Source organism: Astyanax mexicanus, chromosome 1 (assembly GCF_023375975.1).
Source record: "Astyanax mexicanus isolate ESR-SI-001 chromosome 1, AstMex3_surface, whole genome shotgun sequence".
NCBI lineage: Eukaryota > Metazoa > Chordata > Actinopteri > Characiformes > Acestrorhamphidae > Astyanax > Astyanax mexicanus.
This window is the reverse complement of record NC_064408.1, coordinates 33,162,100-33,181,659: the sequence shown is the minus strand read 5'-3', so window position 1 is coordinate 33,181,659 and position 19,560 is coordinate 33,162,100. Positions and strand designations below refer to the sequence as shown.

The 19,560-nt window shown below is 34.4% G+C and overlaps 1 protein-coding gene across 1 annotated transcript; it reads left to right on the top strand.

Moving 5' to 3' along the window:
- The first annotated feature begins 8,139 nt into the window (after positions 1-8,139).
- On the top strand, positions 8,140-14,803 carry tppp2 (tubulin polymerization-promoting protein family member 2). The gene is made up of 4 exons (XM_007260998.3): positions 8,140-8,422; positions 11,113-11,314; positions 12,311-12,464; positions 12,576-14,803. Exons 2-4 carry the CDS (start codon positions 11,118-11,120, stop codon positions 12,768-12,770), a joined length of 546 nt encoding a protein of 181 aa, XP_007261060.1. The 5' UTR covers positions 8,140-8,422; positions 11,113-11,117; the 3' UTR covers positions 12,771-14,803.
- The last annotated feature ends 4,757 nt before the right edge of the window (positions 14,804-19,560 follow it).

Genomic DNA, 19,560 nt, shown 5'->3' with positions numbered 1-19,560 from the left:
TGTGTGTCGCTTTTATACTCACCACATCAGATTTAGTGCCCAAAACTTGGCACCTCTGAGAGTGTGACACCCTTTCAGCGGCACAGGATGCGGTTGACTTTCCGGGATTCCTGGATTATCCGCTAAAAAGCTCCAGTTGAATCAATGATATGCTATAAGCAATTAGGAAATACTGCGGGAAGAGGCTTGGATGAATGTGCCAGTGGCTTAACACACAAATCTGTCTAAAGCATTTGAACTAACCAGACTTCATCTACACATGTGAGACAAACAGATTAATGTGTTTGGCCGTGGACCATGACATGACACTTGAGGTTTAAAAAATGTGAATAAAAAATATGTGGTGGACAATAAATCATTGTCTAATCAGCACAGTTCTCAATCAAAAATGTGCAATATTCTTTTCGATTTGGAAGTTTATGATTTGCTGCAAATGTCAGGTAAAATGATCCATGTCAAAACGTTACTCTCATTATATAACACAACCTAAACAAGGGCAGTACAGAAGTGGCACAGTGGTATCAACTGGACATCAACACCAGGATTCCTAAGGACATCTTCAAAGATTCTCACACCTTGATTTCTAGGCCACTGGGTGCACTGTGATCTGCTAAGTGCAATTAGGGAAATCAGCAGGAATAACTTTGACTTGAGAGAATGTGCCAGTGGTTTACAAGATCTGTCAGATCTGTCTGAAGTATTTTATTTATCCAGGCAATGAGTACATGGGGTAAGAAGCTAAAATATTAAGGGTTTAAAGCAGGTTAGGTTAGCGCAATGCGTTAAGATACTCATACATTAGAGACTTCATTCTTACTCCAACAACTACAGCAGGAGAACCTCTTACACTCAGCTCATGTTTGGTGAAATCTGTGACTGGTGAAATCTGAAGGTAGTAAAATATTCCCTGTACGTGTTTTAAGGGGACATTTTTTTTTTACATTTGTAGTATGTTGTTTGTGAAATGTGTATGTCAGTGCTGCAGAGTTTCTGATTAACTGTGTAACTGTTGTTGTCACTGTTGTGACCTAAAACTAGTACTAATTCGTTGCTTAATTTTATTCTACTACTTGGTTATCAGACTTTATCCTGCTAGTGTGGTTGTATATGTGTGATATAAGCTTTTGCCAATCATTAGACATGCTATCATATGAACTACAGCTAAGGTAAAAACAAGAATGAGAAATACTAATGCCAGGAATGGTTAAAAAATTATTTGAAAGACTTTTTGGTAATTATTTGGTAATTAATTATTTCAATGTCTCATATTAATTCCCAATTGAACTTTAAACGATTCTATGTTAAATGCAGCCCTAAAATATGTTCCCAAACCTTAACTTTTAGTGTTAGGTTTTATTTTAGATTAGTGTAAATTAGATGTATGGTAAGGTTTCAGAGATAATACTTTTATTTTTTTATTTTATTGTTCAGCTACAATTAATGGGTATTCATGTGCTTGTTAGTTGAGCATGTACAAAGTTTTTAACAGACTATCCAAAAAAGTGTTATCAGGTTTTTGATGATATTATACGGCAGCAAACTCTAACCTATAGGTGAATAAACTAAGTCCTGTGAATTGCAAAATGGCTGTAGTTTTTCTGCCTTTACTGCGTACACTGTAAAAAAAAAAATCAAAAGTAGAGCTTGTAGAACAACAATAGCTTTTTGTTTTTCTTTTAATTAGATTTATTTTACTGTCACAGCCACAGTCCTGTGTTTAAAACACTGTATTGCTATGGCACAGATTAATTAAAAAAGAGATAAACTGTACAAAGGTTCTGGCTTTTTATTCCTTTAGTTAATTTTCATGCACAATTCATGTTAAAACTTTCCATTGTAGTGTTCTTTTTATTTGCTGATTAAAGCCAAGTAGGACAGGGGCATTGACACAGGGAAATGCACTGCTGGTAATCTGGGATTGTCGCACCTTCTGTTAATTAGCATAATAACCTGCCATCCAGGGTTCTACCTGATCCAGGTCAGTCACCCGGTAATTGGGTTTCCGTAAGGCGTGTTAAGCGCTGGTACAGTGGGCATTTTGGCGAGACATATTCAAGGCTTTTCTACTACATTACATAGACTCACAGTTAGATATTTACTGTTAAAATGTCCAGCATGCTGTATTTTTGAGTAAAAATAAACATAGATATTTGTTGTACTTGGATTTTTCACATTGTATCTTATATCGAGAATTCTCTTTGGCGAATTAAGATGCAAGTTTTTTCATATCAGTTTTATGTGATCTTCATTGGTAAGTTATTCAAATACTTATTCAAAGGTGTTTTTTTATTGACACATTAAACAGAGACCTGTGAAAAAGCATTTAACCCAGATTTTTATAACACCCCAAACCACCACCCACCTCAGCTGCCCTTTTACCGGTTATTTAAACACAAAGCCTATGTAGGCAGGTCTTATCCGTGATGTGCGCTGGCTGGAGTTCATGGCATGTCACATAATCACACTCGCCTGCAGGGAGATGTTTTCTGTTAAATCCAATCTGAATGGATTAGCTCACATTGAGGTGTTAAGGCCAATTTGTTTCTTTGGAAAATCACCCCGAGTAATCACATGCCCTCAAATATCACTTACGGGTTAAACATCTTTCTCATACATTCTACATACATTCTTTTTAGCACTGTATATCTATTAAGAAAACTATAGATTTTTTTTTTCATTTTAATAAATTTGCTTTTATTGGAACAAACTATTTGTTGATGTGTTCATTTGTGTATTACCAGTATGAGCAAATGTGTTTAGTTTATTATTAACATTTATTACGTTTTGCATCATTGTTTTTTGTGGAGAATAATCAATTAGTGGAAAAATGTAAAAAGCATTTTTTTGAATCTCTTTGGGTAGACATTTTACTCTGGTGTCATTGAGTTATATAATAAAACATAAGACAGGTTATAGATAGTTTGTTCTTTTGTTGTGATTAGCTCATTGGCTGTTGTCAGAACCCTAGAGCTTTGTTTAGCATTAGTTGAGTTTAACCACTGTGTAACAAATGTATTTGAATATCTGCCACAATATAATGAATTTGACAAAAAGTTAATGATAGAAAGTGTGCTGAAATCAAACATAGATTATAACATCTGATTAATGTTATATAAATTAACATGACAAAAAATACCCTTAATGTAAATTATGCTTATACATTAGCTCTCATTTACATTAACTTGGTTAAACTTTATACCAAGTGTAACAATGCAAATCTGCATATTAAATCTACACTGGATATACAGCCCTGAAAAAAATAACAGGCCCCTTCTGAATCAGTTTCTCTGAATTTGCTATTCATAGGTAGATGTTTGAGTAAAATGAACATTGTTGTTTTTATTCTATACACTATTAGGACCATTATTTTTGAATTCCAAATAAACATATTGTAATTTAGAGCATTTATTTGCAGAAAATGAGAAATTGTTGAAATAACAAAAAAGATGCAGAGCTTTTAGACCTCAAATAATACAAAGAACAAGTTCAGAAATCAATATTTGGTGGAATAACCCTGGTTTTTAATCACAGTTTCCATGCATCTTGGCATGTCCTCCTCCACCAGTCTTGCACACTGCTTTTGGATAACTTTATGCCATTTCTGGTGCAAACATTCAAGCAGTTCAGTTTGGTTTGATGGCTTGTGATCATCTGTCTTCCTCTTGATTATATTCCAGAGGTTTTCAATTTGGTAAAATCAAAGAAACTCATCAATTATTAAGTGGTCTCATTTTTTTCCAGAGCTGTATAGTTTTTCTGTATTTTTGTGAATATTTAATATATGTAATTAAAAGCAGAATTGTACTTACCATATGGCTTATCATACAGGAACACTTTGTTGTTTTATAATACTTATATAACTACAAAATGCTTCTATATGATAAGCAGAGCTGATTAAATGGTTAAGGAGGTATATCTTATTTTTCTTTGTATAAATACTTGCGAAATTGAGAACAGTTAAATACAGAATATGATGTGAGAAAAATCGGCTCCTCAGAATGAGTTACTAACATGTTCTGTATAAAGTGTGTACAGATTAGTGTACATATTTTACTCTCTCAGATGACTTAAAAAATAGTTGCATATAGCTGTAAGAAATTACATCTTTAGAGACAAACAAGGTCCTGTACGTTTGAGATAAGCCAACTGTATGTTTAAAAGTTTATCTGCATCCCTGTGAGTCAGAGCATTACCTGTGACAGATATGTAGTAATGTGTGCTGTCAAGAAATTAAATGGTAAAAATCTAATTTATTACAATCTCTCTCTTTTTGCTAAGAAAGTATCTTTAACTGTACAATTCAAAATTTCAAATTTTAGCAATTGAATGAATGAATAACTGGCACAAACTTAAAAACTCCCTGTAAGGAACAGTAGTCAGCAACAGATGCTGTGAATACTGTGTATCTCTTACAACACAACTCATTTTTTAGATAGTTTGATACACTTTTATTCTCCTAAAATGTACAAAACAATTATAGGAGACTGTCACACATACCAGAGGTTAATGCTAGGAGGATATGTCTGTGTAATTAAAAGACACTTAAGACATATTTTACATTAATAGCTAAAATGTACTGCTCTGTATTAATATAATATACCAGCTCTGCCAAAAATGCTTAAAAATGAGAGCCAATATATTAACATTATTTAGATATTTGACCATATTTTTTTATGAAATTTTACTTTAGTTTAAATAAAATATAACAAATGAGCGCTTTTTAAAAAAAATATTTTTTACTGTACATCTTTTCATTGATGGGTGATTCTCATGAAGCTGCAGGGAACATGTCCATGACAATTTTTTTTAAATCAATACTTAATTCATAAAAACTCTGATATTGTGTGTAAAGTGAATAGGGAGTACTGTATGGATCAATTGTTTTCATCATCATATAAAATTATTTTTATATAAATTAAATAAAAAATATATGGAAATTCTCATTACCGTTATGTGTCCGTATCCCTTCTTTCTAATTTTAAGTTAAACCATATTAAAAGTACTAAGCATAACGAATCAATAAAATAGGGTTAAGTCATTTAAAATATATATTTATACATGATATAAACATTTTTTGTGTTGAACAAAAACATGTACTTGATTTTAAACAAAATATCTGTGTCCGAACAATTTTTTTCTCATTACCGTTTCATGATTTTACCCCCCTAAAAAAATTACACTGTGCCTTTAAATTGATCAGCTATCCCATGATGCATCACTTCAGAGACAAGCTTCAAAATGGAGATAAGGTCAGTTGGTCACTCTTCTCTCCCTTTGAGAAATCTGTGTTAATATTGCTAAAACTGTCCTCAGTTGCACTGTCTATTATCATTACCGTTATGGTTTAATACTCATTACTTTAAAAAATAAATTATTTCATTAATATTATCACAATTTAAGGCTTTGACATCTGCATCTGGCAAAGTTATAGGTTGTTAGCATATTAGCATTTTAAGTTATTTGTGAAATTAGCCAAGAGCATCTCATTACCGTTACTCAATATTCTCATTACCGTGCATTGTGAGGGCCATAACTGTAATAAGAACCATTGAGCTGGTAATGAGATTCTTATGTAAGACTGCTAAAAGAGTCATTTAACAGAGTTTATTTGATCATTTATGGTAATTCATTATATATATATATATATATATATATATATATATATATATATATATATATATATATATATATATATATATATATTTATCATTTTTGGTAATTATAAATATATATATATAGATGATGGTTGTAATTATAATTATTTTCGTGTGATTTTTACTTTCTGATGGAAAAAGTAGCTTACATGCAGGTGGATTTTCCACTATTTATGTAGTACATAACAGTCTACTATTTACTACATATATATATATATATATATATATAAATATATATATATATATATATGTATAACAATGTCATTGATGTTTATACTCTTTTGATTAGTCTAATGGTTATTATCATTTTTTGAAGACTGACAGAGATTGAACGCAAGAAGGCAGCAGCCAAGGTTAGAGTTTCTTGAGATTTGCTTGTTTTTCTGGTTCCATGGTTTGTTATACAATTGCCTTAACCCTTGTGTGGTGTTCATATTTTTGTTACTCGTTTACTTTGTTACTTGTATTTAATTCAGCAAAATTAAGCAATTTTACATTAAAATGCTTTACACATGCTTGCTTCACCTATATTGCAAACAATATAAACAGCTTACATGGTTAATATTTGCCTTTTACCTTTATGTTACATTTCTTTCAAAAAGTGCTACTCTTTTTTATTAGTTTTTTAATAAAATGTAAAAGAAAATGAATTAAACTCAAGATATGAGAAGAAAATTTGTTTAGTTTCAAATTTACAAATGTAAATGTGTGTACAGTGTGTGTTTATCAAAAATGTGTTTTTATGTATGTTTTTCACAAAAAAATGAGCCAATGCCAATGAGTTTGAGTTAGAAAAAATATTTTTTTTCAGTTTCATTTGATGAAAAATGAAAACGGGTCCCACAGACCCGAACACCACACAAGGGTTAACTAAGTTTCATTACCGTTACATTTATTCTCATTACCGTTTAATTGTGTTCTCATTACCGTTATGGATCTAAAATGTTAATTTTTTTTAAATGTTTCACATCTTATCATAACTTTCCTTCATTTTATTATAGTATATCCCTCACCGGTTGTCCACATGAGTTTTTGATCAAACATATTCTAAAGTAATTTCCATTAATTAAAAAATTAAAAGATATTTTACAAATGTTGTATCGGTAATGAGAGTTGCTTAACTATAAATAAATAAATAAAAAAGATCAAAGTAATTGTCAAGGACTGTGCTGTTAAGTTGATGGAATTTGTTGTGGAAATATGAAATTAATCATCAAAAAAAGTTTTGAACCGTTGATCTAGCTTCGTCATTTACTGTAACGGTAATGAGAATTATTCTGGATCATATCAGATTCAAATGATAATAAAATTCTATTTAAAAAAAATATATGAAAAAATAATCAATATAGTAAAATACACATTCTATTTTAGCTTCTCAACTTGAAAAAATGCTGCAATGAGGTGAAAAACTTTTTTATGTTAATGTGAAGGTCTTCGTGAGAATCACCCTGATATGGTCTTACCTGACTTTTATTATGAAGCCCCAAGTCGCAGATTAACCATAATGAGTAACAGCTAACTGGAGATGCTAACTGTTTTTCATGCTGAATTAATGGCTGATGTTTGATAACAGAAGGATGGAATTGTGCTGATTAGATTAGTAGGTTTTGTGGTTTTATATGATGTGCCAATTATAGTTATAGTTCACTCCAGTTTTTAGTTATTGACCTCAGAAACCCAAAATACAGCTATCGGCTCAATGGTAGGCTAGCTAAAAGCCCAAGTCAGCAGTAAGGATTGGAGGGTGATAGCTTAGATGAACTGTTTTCTGAGATGAATTAATGGCTAATTTTTGAAATGAGAAAGATGTAATTGTGCTGGTTAGATGTGTTATGTTCTGCTGTTGGATATGATATATGTATAATATGGGTATGATGTCTGCTTCAGATAGTAGTAGTTTTTAATGAGTGAAATCGACACTACACTGCAAAAAACATGTTAAAAATCTAAACACATATCTAGAATTGTTTGCATATCTAGAATTGCTGTTGTAAAACTGGATTATCTATTATTAATATTAGATCTAATAGATCAACAGTATCATCCATCCCTACTTTCTATAGAAATAACCTTATTTTAAAAATAAATAAATGCAAGCAAATCCTACTTTGATGTGAAATAAGTGTTTGTGATTTCTACTCCCATGATTCTTAATAATAATTATGTAGATGTTTTACACATTTGACAAGTGAGGCATTGTTTTTATGAGATACAAAGCAGGTTTATCTTATATTTTATATTTTTTAACTGCTAACTATGCAGCCAATCAAAACATGGATCATGTACATTTTCTTCACGACAAAAAAAAAACATGCTTAATTTTAAGTTAACCTCAGGAGATAATATTTCTAATATTCTTATTATTTTAAATACACATCTGTTTTATGTCGTTTGTGTGTGTGTGTGTGTTTGTGTGTGTGTGTGTGTGTGTGTGTGTGTGTGTGTGTGTGTGTGTGTGTGTGTGTGTGTGTGTGTGTGTCTTAAGGACCAGTCATAATGGCAGGGAAGGGTGTGGCTGCTGAGAGAGAGAAGAGAGAGAAAAGAAAAGAGGGAATGACTGTGATGTCATTGTTTGTGCTGGGCTGTGCTGTCTCCTCCCACTCTGGATAACGTCATAGCACACACAAACACTCGCACACACTGGTGGGAGCAGGCAAGGGGAGGGCACGCACACACTCACACACACACACACACTCACACACACACATTCAGCATCTTCTTATGATCTACGCAGCTTCAGATTCAGGAGCATCCCACCTCTCTGTCAGGTAGGCTTCCTCTTTAATACACACACACATGCGCTTGCACACAATTACACACCCAAAGCCTGAACTGTATGACTGCATGGCTGGTTTTCTTACAGCAGAATCAGGTGCAGGTCAGGTCAGTTATATCAGACTGTCTCGCTGCTGCTGCTGCTGCTGCTGAATCTGTGTTGTGGTTTATTTAAAGCTGACTGCTCTCAACATGCTCTCCAGTTATCATCCATTCAGCAAGGTCATATTTGTCCTTTTGCTTGCTATACAAATTTATCATTAATAATTTTAATACAGCTTTGTGCTTGTGTGTTATTATTACATACATGACACACTAGCTTATGCCTTCTCTATGTTCTGTGATGTAATTTACAATTTACAACAATAGTTTAGTTGTGCAGGAATATAACAGTGAGTATTAAATATTATACAAATAATAATTTAACTAAAACTAATACTGAAAGAAAGCTCATTATGGATAATGCATAATGTCTATTCTTTATTCAAGCAGAAATAAGGCAGATTTTTATATGTGTTCACTGGTTTCTGAACTCTTTCTCCTAAAGAGGAAATCAACATCAGATGCTGAATTATTTTATAAATATCTATATTTTTCTAGATTTACTTCTAAAGTAACTTAATTTATTTTAATACATTTTATTGTCATTCTATTTTCACATTGTTCTAGTTTAATGGAGAATAGACTGTACATTAATTATAGGGAACAAAAAGCCAAACTCTTCTAACAGAACAAGGGAAGCACTGACAGTGGGGAGAGTGCTTGATGTAATGAAGAATGGCGTGTTCTCATTGACCTCAGCTCTTGAAGACTTTAATTGGTGGACTAATACTAATGTACTGATACTCTCATACAAAATCAGCTGCATTACTACTACTTATTGATATAGCCTGAAACACGGTTGTTAGATAATTTTCTTTAAACTTTTTCCTTCTTTTTTTTTACACTTATTATATTATACACTCTAATGCTTATTATACAAATATACAGTGATTCTAGTGAGTTGTGTAACTTTCATTTACGTATAACACTTATTATTGCATAAATCACTTATATGTTGAACCTTTTAATAACAGTGATTTGGTGAGCATGAACATTCAATTTGATACTGTAATAAAATAATAATAATATTTTTCTTATTAGTAGTAGTTTTTAATGAGTGTAATCAACACTACACTGCAAAAATCATGTTAAAAATCTAAACACATATCTAGATTTTTTTTTTTATTTATTTTATTTTATTTTATTGTTTCTGTGAAAGATGCTGCCTGCCAGTAGAATATTTTGCCCCATCAAATTATCCACTATAAAATGTCCTGCAAATTAATTAGTTTCACTAGTATCATCCATCCCTACTTTCTATAGAAATAACCTTATTTTATCTAAATTTATTTAACTGCTAACTATGCAGCCAATCAAAACATAGATCATGTACATTTTCTTCACGACAAAAGAAAAAAACACATGCTTAATTTTAAGTTAACCTCAGGAGAAAAAAAATCAAATTCAAAGTAATTTATTTAGTTGTGTATTTTAATTGTTTAACATTTTAGTTTTAGAGTTTTAAAATTAGATTTTCATCAGAATTAAACTGTAAAATATTACATTCATTTGTGTCAGCACAAATTAAAATATGAGTAGAGGGTAAGGAGGTCCCAGTATGCTCTACTGCTACCCTTCTCTAGTGTAAGAGTTATTTACTTGGGGGTTACTGTTATTTTTTGGGGGGGAGTGTTTCACTATTGTGCTTGTTCCACTCCTAGTGTTGGTTTGGGGGGTGAAAAAGGGCCTCCACTGGTGACTGAACATTTCAATAATGAACTGCTGCTCATTTGGCAGGTGTTCACTTACTTTCTCATTTAAAGATTTTCAGTGGGACTAGCATTGTCTAGCATTGTTACTTAACTCCCAAAGTAGCGTCAATAGTATTGATCCTACAATACTATTAATAATTAATATTAAACATGTTCCAATGTTTTTTCTTTGTTTAAAGAACCAATATCAGAAGTTAAGAGTATGATAATATATTTTTTCAATGGAATTTCTATTGAAAACCTTTATGTTTTTGTTGTCGAACTAGTTAGAAGCCTGTACACATGAAGGGGTGTAGTGCGATGTGGGCAGTATGTATGTGTGTTCATGAAAGAACAAAAGATGCTGTAATGTAACAGGCTCCTTGACTGATGTGCACAAATAACATTATCTGAATCAGAATGCTTTTACTGTGCTTTTAGTGTGAGCGCACTCTGCTGAGAGAGAGAGAGTATGTTTAAGAGTGAGAGCGGGAGAGAGAGAATATTTATTATCTTGGTGTGGCACTCAATCTCACTAATGGAATAAATGAGCCAAGGCTCTTGGGATAGCAGGGAGAGACGCTGAGTCGTTGTGTCAATGTTCCTCCAATACCCATACAACACCCGTACAGCTCATCAAGAAAGAAAGTATGTAATTAAATTAAAGTTAATTTCCTGAGGAATATGTAGAGTGATTGTGCAGCTTAAGAAATCCACAGCTTGTTGCTAGGTGGATGCTAGGCTAGGAAGTACTATGCCCTTTCAAATAGTTCTTATGTTGTTGCTAAGCAATTGAATTGGCATTTTAGGTGGTTACTCTAAGCAAACTGGGTAGTTGATATGCGGTTCTAGGTGTTTTGCACTGTGTTCTTGTTTTTATGCATTTTCAGGCAGCATGGCGGAAGGTTCTGGCACAGGGACAGTGGCAGAGGTTGAGACAGCGTTTCGGAAGTTTGCGGTTCACGGGGACACCAAAGCCATGGGCAAGGAGATGAATGGGAAGAACTTTGTCAAACTGTGCAAAGACTGCAAAGTGATAGATGGAAAGAACATCACCAGCACAGACGTGGACATCGTCTTCAGCAAAGTCAAGTATGTGTCCGGCACACGTTTGAGGTTTTCCACATGTATATTTATTCTGTTTAATCAGCTGTTTTTTCAAAATTCAAAATCATTATTACTCTCAGCCAGGTAGACAGATTTATACGTTTGTATGCTGTTAATGTACAACCATTATCATGTTGGGTGAGTGGCACAAAAACAGTTTTTTCTATAAGATGTCTAAAGGTGGAATCAGAGTCAAAGACATGGTCCAGCGCCTCCCACAGGTAGTGACATACAAGTACATGTTCATCAGGTGTAAAAGAATATTGGATCAAGCCATCCTTTTTCCATTAGTCCAAGATCATCCAGGAGTGTGTGCGAGTCATTTATAGCTTTGGGCCAGCAACTCTTTACATAATTCTCTGCAAAATGACTCAATAGTATGTATCATTCGCATCACCCTAACTCAAATGGAATGAGCAGCTGTCACCATTCGTAGAGGGTGTGGGCTGGGAGGAGCTCCATGGGGCTCATATGCGGATGGCTTCAGGCCCAGAAGCGAATCTACACTGAATCCAAAAACAAGTAAGCATGTTCAGGGCATCTGGTTTTACCTTTTGTGGATCTCTCTGCATTTCCATATTACTTTCTCCCTGAATTTCAGCCTCTAGTCAGAAAGCTCTGGTCCTGAATTCCCCACCATCTGCAATCTCGGCTGGGGAGAGGCAGAGAAACTCAGATTTAGAAACGCAATCACACATATTGCAATTTGCTAAACTAGTGTTTTATTTACACAGTGCCCCAATCATAATTAAAAAAACTTGATACTGATACGATACTGAACTTGAACTTTTTTCAAAACTCTCATTCTTACACTCATAAGTCTCTCATCTAGTAAGAGCTGTGCTTTAATACTCCTGGGGAGAGTGCAATTTAACCAGAACCCACTACAATGTGCTTCTGTTACATGAAAATAAACATTACTTGCTTCATTGGTGACAGGTCATAATGTTTGATTTATTGATGTGTTTCTGTGTGTTTTAGAGTTAAGTCTGCACGTGTGATCACCTTTGAGCAGTTCATTCAGGCAATGACAGAGCTGGCGACGAAACGCTTTAAAGGAAAAGGCCAGGAGGAGGCGCTGCAGCTGCTATATGGCCTAATTGCGGGAAAAGAGCCGTCCAATGTCGGGGTCACGGTAAGTACTGACAGTGACCTCAGTCCACTTACTCTTGGACTTAGTCTTGACACAATGATTTTACTGTCTCTCATTCTTTGTTTTTCTCTTTCTGTCTCTCTCTTTGTGTAGAAAGTAGCGAAGGCGGCTGCAGTGGATCGTTTGACAGACAGCAGTAAATACACAGGCTCTCATAAGGAGCGCTTTGATGAATCCGGTAAAGGGAAAGGAAAAGTGGGGAGGGAGGACATCCCTGACACTAGTGGCTACGTCAGTGCTTACAAGGGCCAAGGCTCATATGAAGACAAATTAAAGGACAGCGAGTAAAAAAGAAAGAAAAGAGAGGAAGAATATTGTGGAGGGGGCAGGGATAAAGAAATACATTTCATTTTGATGCATGTTCCTGTATTATATACTTCAGCATGTTTTGAGCTGGATTAGTGTTATCAGAGGATGCTTAAAAATATAATCTGTGACTTTTTATGTATTAAGGATTTCTGTACTAGTTGTTTTCTCATGCAGATTTCCCAACTATTCCACATATCCAAATAATCACGGTCTGGCTAAACTGGACACCTTTAACAAAAACAGCCGCCGCAGAAAAAATAAACACGTTAAACATGTTAAATATAAAAATGTTGAAAGTTACTCTAGGCCTTAAAGAACTGTGCGGAATGATTCTTAAGCAGTATTTGAGCAATACAAATGTTGCCTTCTTGTCATCAAGTGCTATACGTATATATATATATACGTTTTTGAATTATTACTGTACTACACGCATTACAAATTTGTTCTAAATTAAACTCAAACTGCAAAACTATTACTCCCAGATTTTAAACACTTTTTTCTATGACAGTTCTACTAATGACTAACGAGATTTTGAAGTAAAACTACTACTCAGGTTTGCAGCTATCTAGAAGAATCATGAACATTTTTTACCTTATCCTTTTCCTGATTGTTGATGTGTTGGTGGTCCACAATAATAGATTTTTGTCCTATTTCTAAAACCACAGATTATATTTATCATTAATCTGGGAATGCATTTATAAATAAAATACAAATATTTCAAAAAAGCGTCTCCCTGTGAAACTACTCCAGTTCAAACATGCGTTTGTGTCTGTTGGACATTTGTTGATAAAAATCTGCACTGACTTTTAAACCAAACTAACCTCACCATCTAGGGATACTTCTAGAAATGTTTATCTGTATTAACTGTGTTTTTATCGCCTGTTTCAACTTCTACAATAATGCTTGGGCAAGCTTTGCGTAATGTTTCTGCAGTGCTTTCTCTGTTCTCTGTGCCTTATATATTACGCCATGTTTAGTGCTTTAAGAGCTGTACTGGTAGCCTTTGGCCTGTCTGCCTATGCTTGTGTGTGTGTCTGTGTGTGATTCTAAGAGAATGCATACACTACCATTCAGAAATTGGGATCCATGTCAAAGTAATATATATATTTTTGTTTTATATGCAATAACAAACTATATGATGGGTGGAACTTTAACAATAGACTTAACCATAGCTAATCATTTGGTATTCTAAACCAATGTAAAACTAATGGTGTATTTATTATTTCATGCATTTTGAAAACAGCAAGAATGTATTAAGGGATAAATCATAATAGTACAATTCTTTGTTGTTGTTGTTTTTTTTTAAGTTTACTGCCTCAAGTTTCGATCACCACCCTTGAAAAAAAGGCATTCTGTATAAAATATGTATATTCATATAAAGATCCATTGTTTTAGCTTTACATCCTTTATTTTACAATCATTCACAGTTCTCTTCATCATTCTGGACAATTTCACAGCTTCCTAGATTAACACTGTATATTTAACACCTATGCGGGTACAGAAAAAAATCCTAAAATAATTTTATACATTTACCTGCAACCAAATTGGCTTCATATTTTTAAAAGCATTGATTCCTTTACATTTTTGAACAGTAATGCATGTACACAGATACTATTAAATATAAAACTGTTCATGTATTTACAAGCAATGGCTAAATAGGCAATTCCTTTTTATTTATGTTAACTAATTAGGTAGTGTGTATAAGCATTCTGTGTCGACACATACACTTGTGGAATTTATTCGCCAGGCAAAAATGGTGAAATCTGAATGGAGCACAACTGTATGTGTAAACCAGTATTCAGATTAAATGTTCAAATCAAGAACTACTGACCTAGGTAAGATTCAAAACGTGTCTGGTCCATCTTTCTCCCTCTGAAATCTCTATTCTGTGCTATTTAAACTCTCATTATGTTCACTTTGTTCCTCTCAGCTGTTGCCTGTATTGTGTCACAATGTGAGCATCAGTGTAATGTTCTCAAATAAAGCTTACACTCTTTTTTCTGTTCCTTAAACCCAGTTGTCTACTATTTTACTGTATTTAAGATTACACAAAAGGGGGGCTCAGAGTGGTCCAGCGGGCTAAGCGCTGCCACTATGGTCAGGAGATTGCCAGTACGAATCCTGTTTGTGTAGCTTGCCATCAGTTACTGGAGCCCTGAGAGAGCACAATTGGCCTTGCTCTCTCTGGGTGGGTAGATGGCGCTCTCTCCACACATCACTCCAAAGACTGATGTCCTCATGGCACCAGGGGCTGCGCTTTCCTCAGAGTGCGCTGTGAGGCTACTCAGAAATGCTGCATTAGCAGCAGTAAAAAAAGAGGCGGTGGCTGCATTTACATTTTACACTTTGGTAAATTTCCCCATTGTGGGATTAATAAAGGATTATCTTATTTTATATGTATTGGAGGAGACATGTGCTATATTTCATTCCCCTGGTGTGTTGAGGCATTACTCGTGATAGGGGGAGTCCTAATGAATGGGTTGGGTACACACTAAGAAAAGTAAGTACAGATTTGTACTTAAAAGGGTACAAAGCTTGTCGCTGGGGCTGTACCTTATAATGAGGTACAAAAAAGTACCTTTCAGTGAAAGTCCTTTTTTGTACCCATGGATTTTGTGCCAGTAAAGATTATAAAAATTATAAACATGATTATCAACTAATTATAGCTCAAAAACTTGATGATACAAAATTGTCTGGCTTTCAAATAAAACATGTGCAATTAAAATATATATTGTATATTAGTACAGTGATACAGAACACTGAATGTACTGAGTGTAATTGACCATGTAAATTGGGGAGAAAATGAAAAAAAAAAATAGATTTTTTTTTTAAGATTACACAAAATAACATGTTGAGCCATTCCATTATTGCATTGTATTGCTGATCTCCAGAATAGTTGACTAATAGCTCACTAGTACAATGCCTAGTGCAAGTCAGAGCTGGGGAGTGTCTCCATACCAAGAACGCACAGACGTGTTTTTGGGAAGAACACTCTTAAAAAAGAAACCTTGCTAGAACAAACTTACACAGGAACACAAGACAAGGTCAGTCACTTCCCTGCTTAAAATTCCATCTCAAGACCAGTTAAAGACATCCAGAAAAAGCATACCCTTTGCTATTGAAGAGCTAATTATCGAGCTATAGTATAACAGCATGGTCTATGTCTTTACCGAAACACCAGTTGCTCTTAAGCCTGATTTTTAAGCAGAGTATTATCCAAAGCTACCAGTTTATCGAAGGTCACCACAGTAGTTTCTACAAGCAGACTAGATTTATGGAGAGCCTGGAGAACCAATTGTTATATCAGAAAATAACTGCAAACCACTAGAGGGAGCCCGCGAGTGAGTTCAAAATGAATAGGGGTGAATAAAGCTAAACAGCTGAAAACTCTTGTTCAGAATATTCATTTATAATTTTAGAAAGTGAAATGTTTTTCACAACAAAAATCACAGAAAAACACTAGTGTGTTTTCATTGCTTGGTGAATTTATAAGTGGATTTGGAAGATTAAGAGGCTTATAAGTTTTAAAGCTTTAAAAAAATATTTATGTAAAAGTGAAACCTTTGACACTGATTTGCGTTTAGAAAATTCAAGTTTTTACTTTCAAAAATGATCAAACATTTACAAACTATGATTTGAGATGTAGACCCGTCTGAATATCTTGCAGTGCGGGACAGAATTTATCATTGGCGGGAGCGAGAGTTTACTCAATCCAGGTGATGCTGGAGTGGAACCACATATACATGTAAAAAAAAATCCGGCAAATTAATAAATAGTCTAGAAAATTATAATAATCATGCATTGATTTTCATGCATAACGAACAGAAAAAAACAACTTATCAATTAGTGAGATTAATAATAATGCATATATTACTTTATTTAATTGAATAAAATGTTGTATATTTTTTTCCTGTATTAATCCCAGACGCATATCATTCAAGGAAAGCTGCAAAGAATAAAAGAAGCAGTTTCAAGTTAATAGCCAATGCTAGCAACAGAAGAACCTTAATATATTACTGATAAATATCATAGCAGAGAATGGACTGACACACACACACTCTCCAATTCACCTGACCCAATAATGATATCAGCACAAATGCTGATTTTTGCCTACTTAAAAATTCTAGATACTAAATCAATCATAATAGTTGCTGAATATTTAACAGTACTTTTTGTATAATCTGTAGTGGTTACCATAAATGATCATAGTGCCTACTACATAAGTCTTTATAGATACCTGGCAATTTATTGTATTTGCTGAACAATCACAGCACTAACGAATAGAAACATTTTTATTCTGTTTCTGATTATATGAGGGGTCTGCTTCACTGAGGCGATGGCATGTGTTTGGACTGTGGTCAGAAATAGGTCAGCGCTATTTTCTTGCTGTTTTAATAAATTCATAAGTTAATTTTAACTACTAAATATAATTAATTCAATTCATATTAGGACTGCGGGGCGGGAGCAGCAGAGATGTGTATGTGTCAGGCGGGTGCAGGGGTGAAACAAGTGATTTTTGACGGTAACAGTGGTCCCACACAGACCTCTACTCAGACGCTCTATATGAACCCAACTGCGCCCTCTAGTGTCTGACAACCCTGGAACACATTCTCAAAATGATGTTTTCTCTTGTGCTAAGTTCAGCAGGAGTGGAGAAAAATAGAGTCCAGGCAGGATGAGAGAAGATGAAGGTGTTTCTCTGCAAAATATGAATCACAAATATATTTATTATTATTAGTAGTAAATACTGTACAAGATAAACCAATTCCACTGCACTGCAGTACAGCCTCATAAACCAGACCAGGATGGTTTTGAGAACTGCTGAGTTTGATAAACCTGTCAGGTAACCTGTTTCCCATTTGACTAATAATTAGTATTTAAAACGTGTGTATTTTTAGAGCCAGTTTAAATTCTCTGTAAAAAGCAAGATTTTGGCAGTAAGTTTTAGTGTACAGTTTACATTACACAATCTGTTTACTCAATTTACACTACATACCTCCCACCTCAAACCACTTGCCCTTATTAGCAAGCTGCTAAGCTGCTATTGCTTGAATAGCTACAAAAACATTTTACTGGTCTCTAGAAAAACTAGCTTTAATGAGTGGTCAACTTAGCTATTAGAAACTTAAAAAAATGTTAAAATGTAAAAATTAGCTAGAGGTTGCATGAAGTGGTTGACACACTGGCCCAATGTTATAATCTAGGTCAGGGATGTCCAAACTTTTTTTGTTGGGGGCCAGAAGGAGAAATATATTTGAAGTCACGGGCCACAGACATTTTCCTGATTACTTTCATTTACACACCATTTTACTTGACTTACTATCTTTACCTATTTTTGACAGTGTTGTGTAAACTAAGTTTTTTCAAATTGATGCTTCATTTCATGATCTCTCTAAATATTAAACTCCTTAATTACGGGAACTTTTAGACTCTTTTGCCGTTTTTCTGCGCTACAACTGAACACTCTCTCCGCTTTTAGACTCTTTGGCCTGTTTTTCTGCGCTAAAACTGAGCACTCTCTCCACTTTTAGACTCTTTGGCCTGTTTTTCTGCGCTAAAACCGAGCACTCTCTCCGCTATTTCTAAAATACCTCGCGGCCGTAGTTTGGACACCCCTGATCTAGGTGATATACAGATATTTGCAACACAGGGCAAACAAATCGAATTTGAGATAGATGTTCCATGAAGGCAATCTTTTGGTTTATTATAAAGAAGCTGTGAATCGAATACAAGTATTTTTTTTCTGAAAGAAATTTCAAGTGTTTAAAATATAATATATTATATCTTATATATTATATCTTATATATTATATATTATATAATTATTATTCTTAAGAAAATGGATAAAAAATGCAATTGGTGTCAAAAGTCGTTTCCATCAGCAAATCAACACTGCATACTGAAGATCTTGTTAAATTCACCTTTAGTGTTGCAGTGTTTTTGTGTTCAGGGTGCTGTACAGGGAATGAAGACTTGTGAATTTGCTTGATTCAAGGTCGCCAGTTTGGCCACTAGAAGGCGCAAGTTTACACACACATGTATGTATGTATGTAGAGATTCAGAGATTCATTTCATGATCTCTCTAAATATTAAACTCCTTAATTACGGGAACTTTTAGACTCTTTTGCCGTTTTTCTGCGCTACAACTGAACACTCTCTCCGCTTTTAGACTCTTTGGCCTGTTTTTCTGCGCTAAAACTGAGCACTCTCTCCACTTTTAGACTCTTTGGCCTGTTTTTCTGCGCTAAAACCGAGCACTCTCTCCGCTTTTATACTCTTTGGCCCGTTTTTCTGCACTGTAACTGAGCACTCTCTCCGCTTTTAGACTCTTTGGCCCAATTTTCTGCTCTAAAATTGAGCACTCTCTCCGCTTTTATACTCTTTGGCCCATTTTCCTGCGCTAAAACTGCGCACTCTCTCCGCTTTTTGACTCTTTGGCCCGTTTTTCTGCCCTAAAACTGCGCACTCTCCCCGTTTTTAGACTCTTTGGCTCGTTTTTCTGCGCTAAAACTGAGCACTCTCTCCGTTTTTAGACTCTTTGGCTCGTTTTTCTGCGCTAAAACTGAGCACTCTCTCCGCTTTTAGACTCTTTTCTCCGCTTTTAGACGGTCGTTTCTGACACCTAGCGTTCAAACTTTGAATCTCACATTATAAAAACCTTCTTAACAGCGGGCCAACTTTCATTCTATTTCTAAAATACCTCGCGGCCGTAGTTTGGACACCCCTGATCTAGGTGATATACAGATATTTGCAACACAGGGCAAACAAAT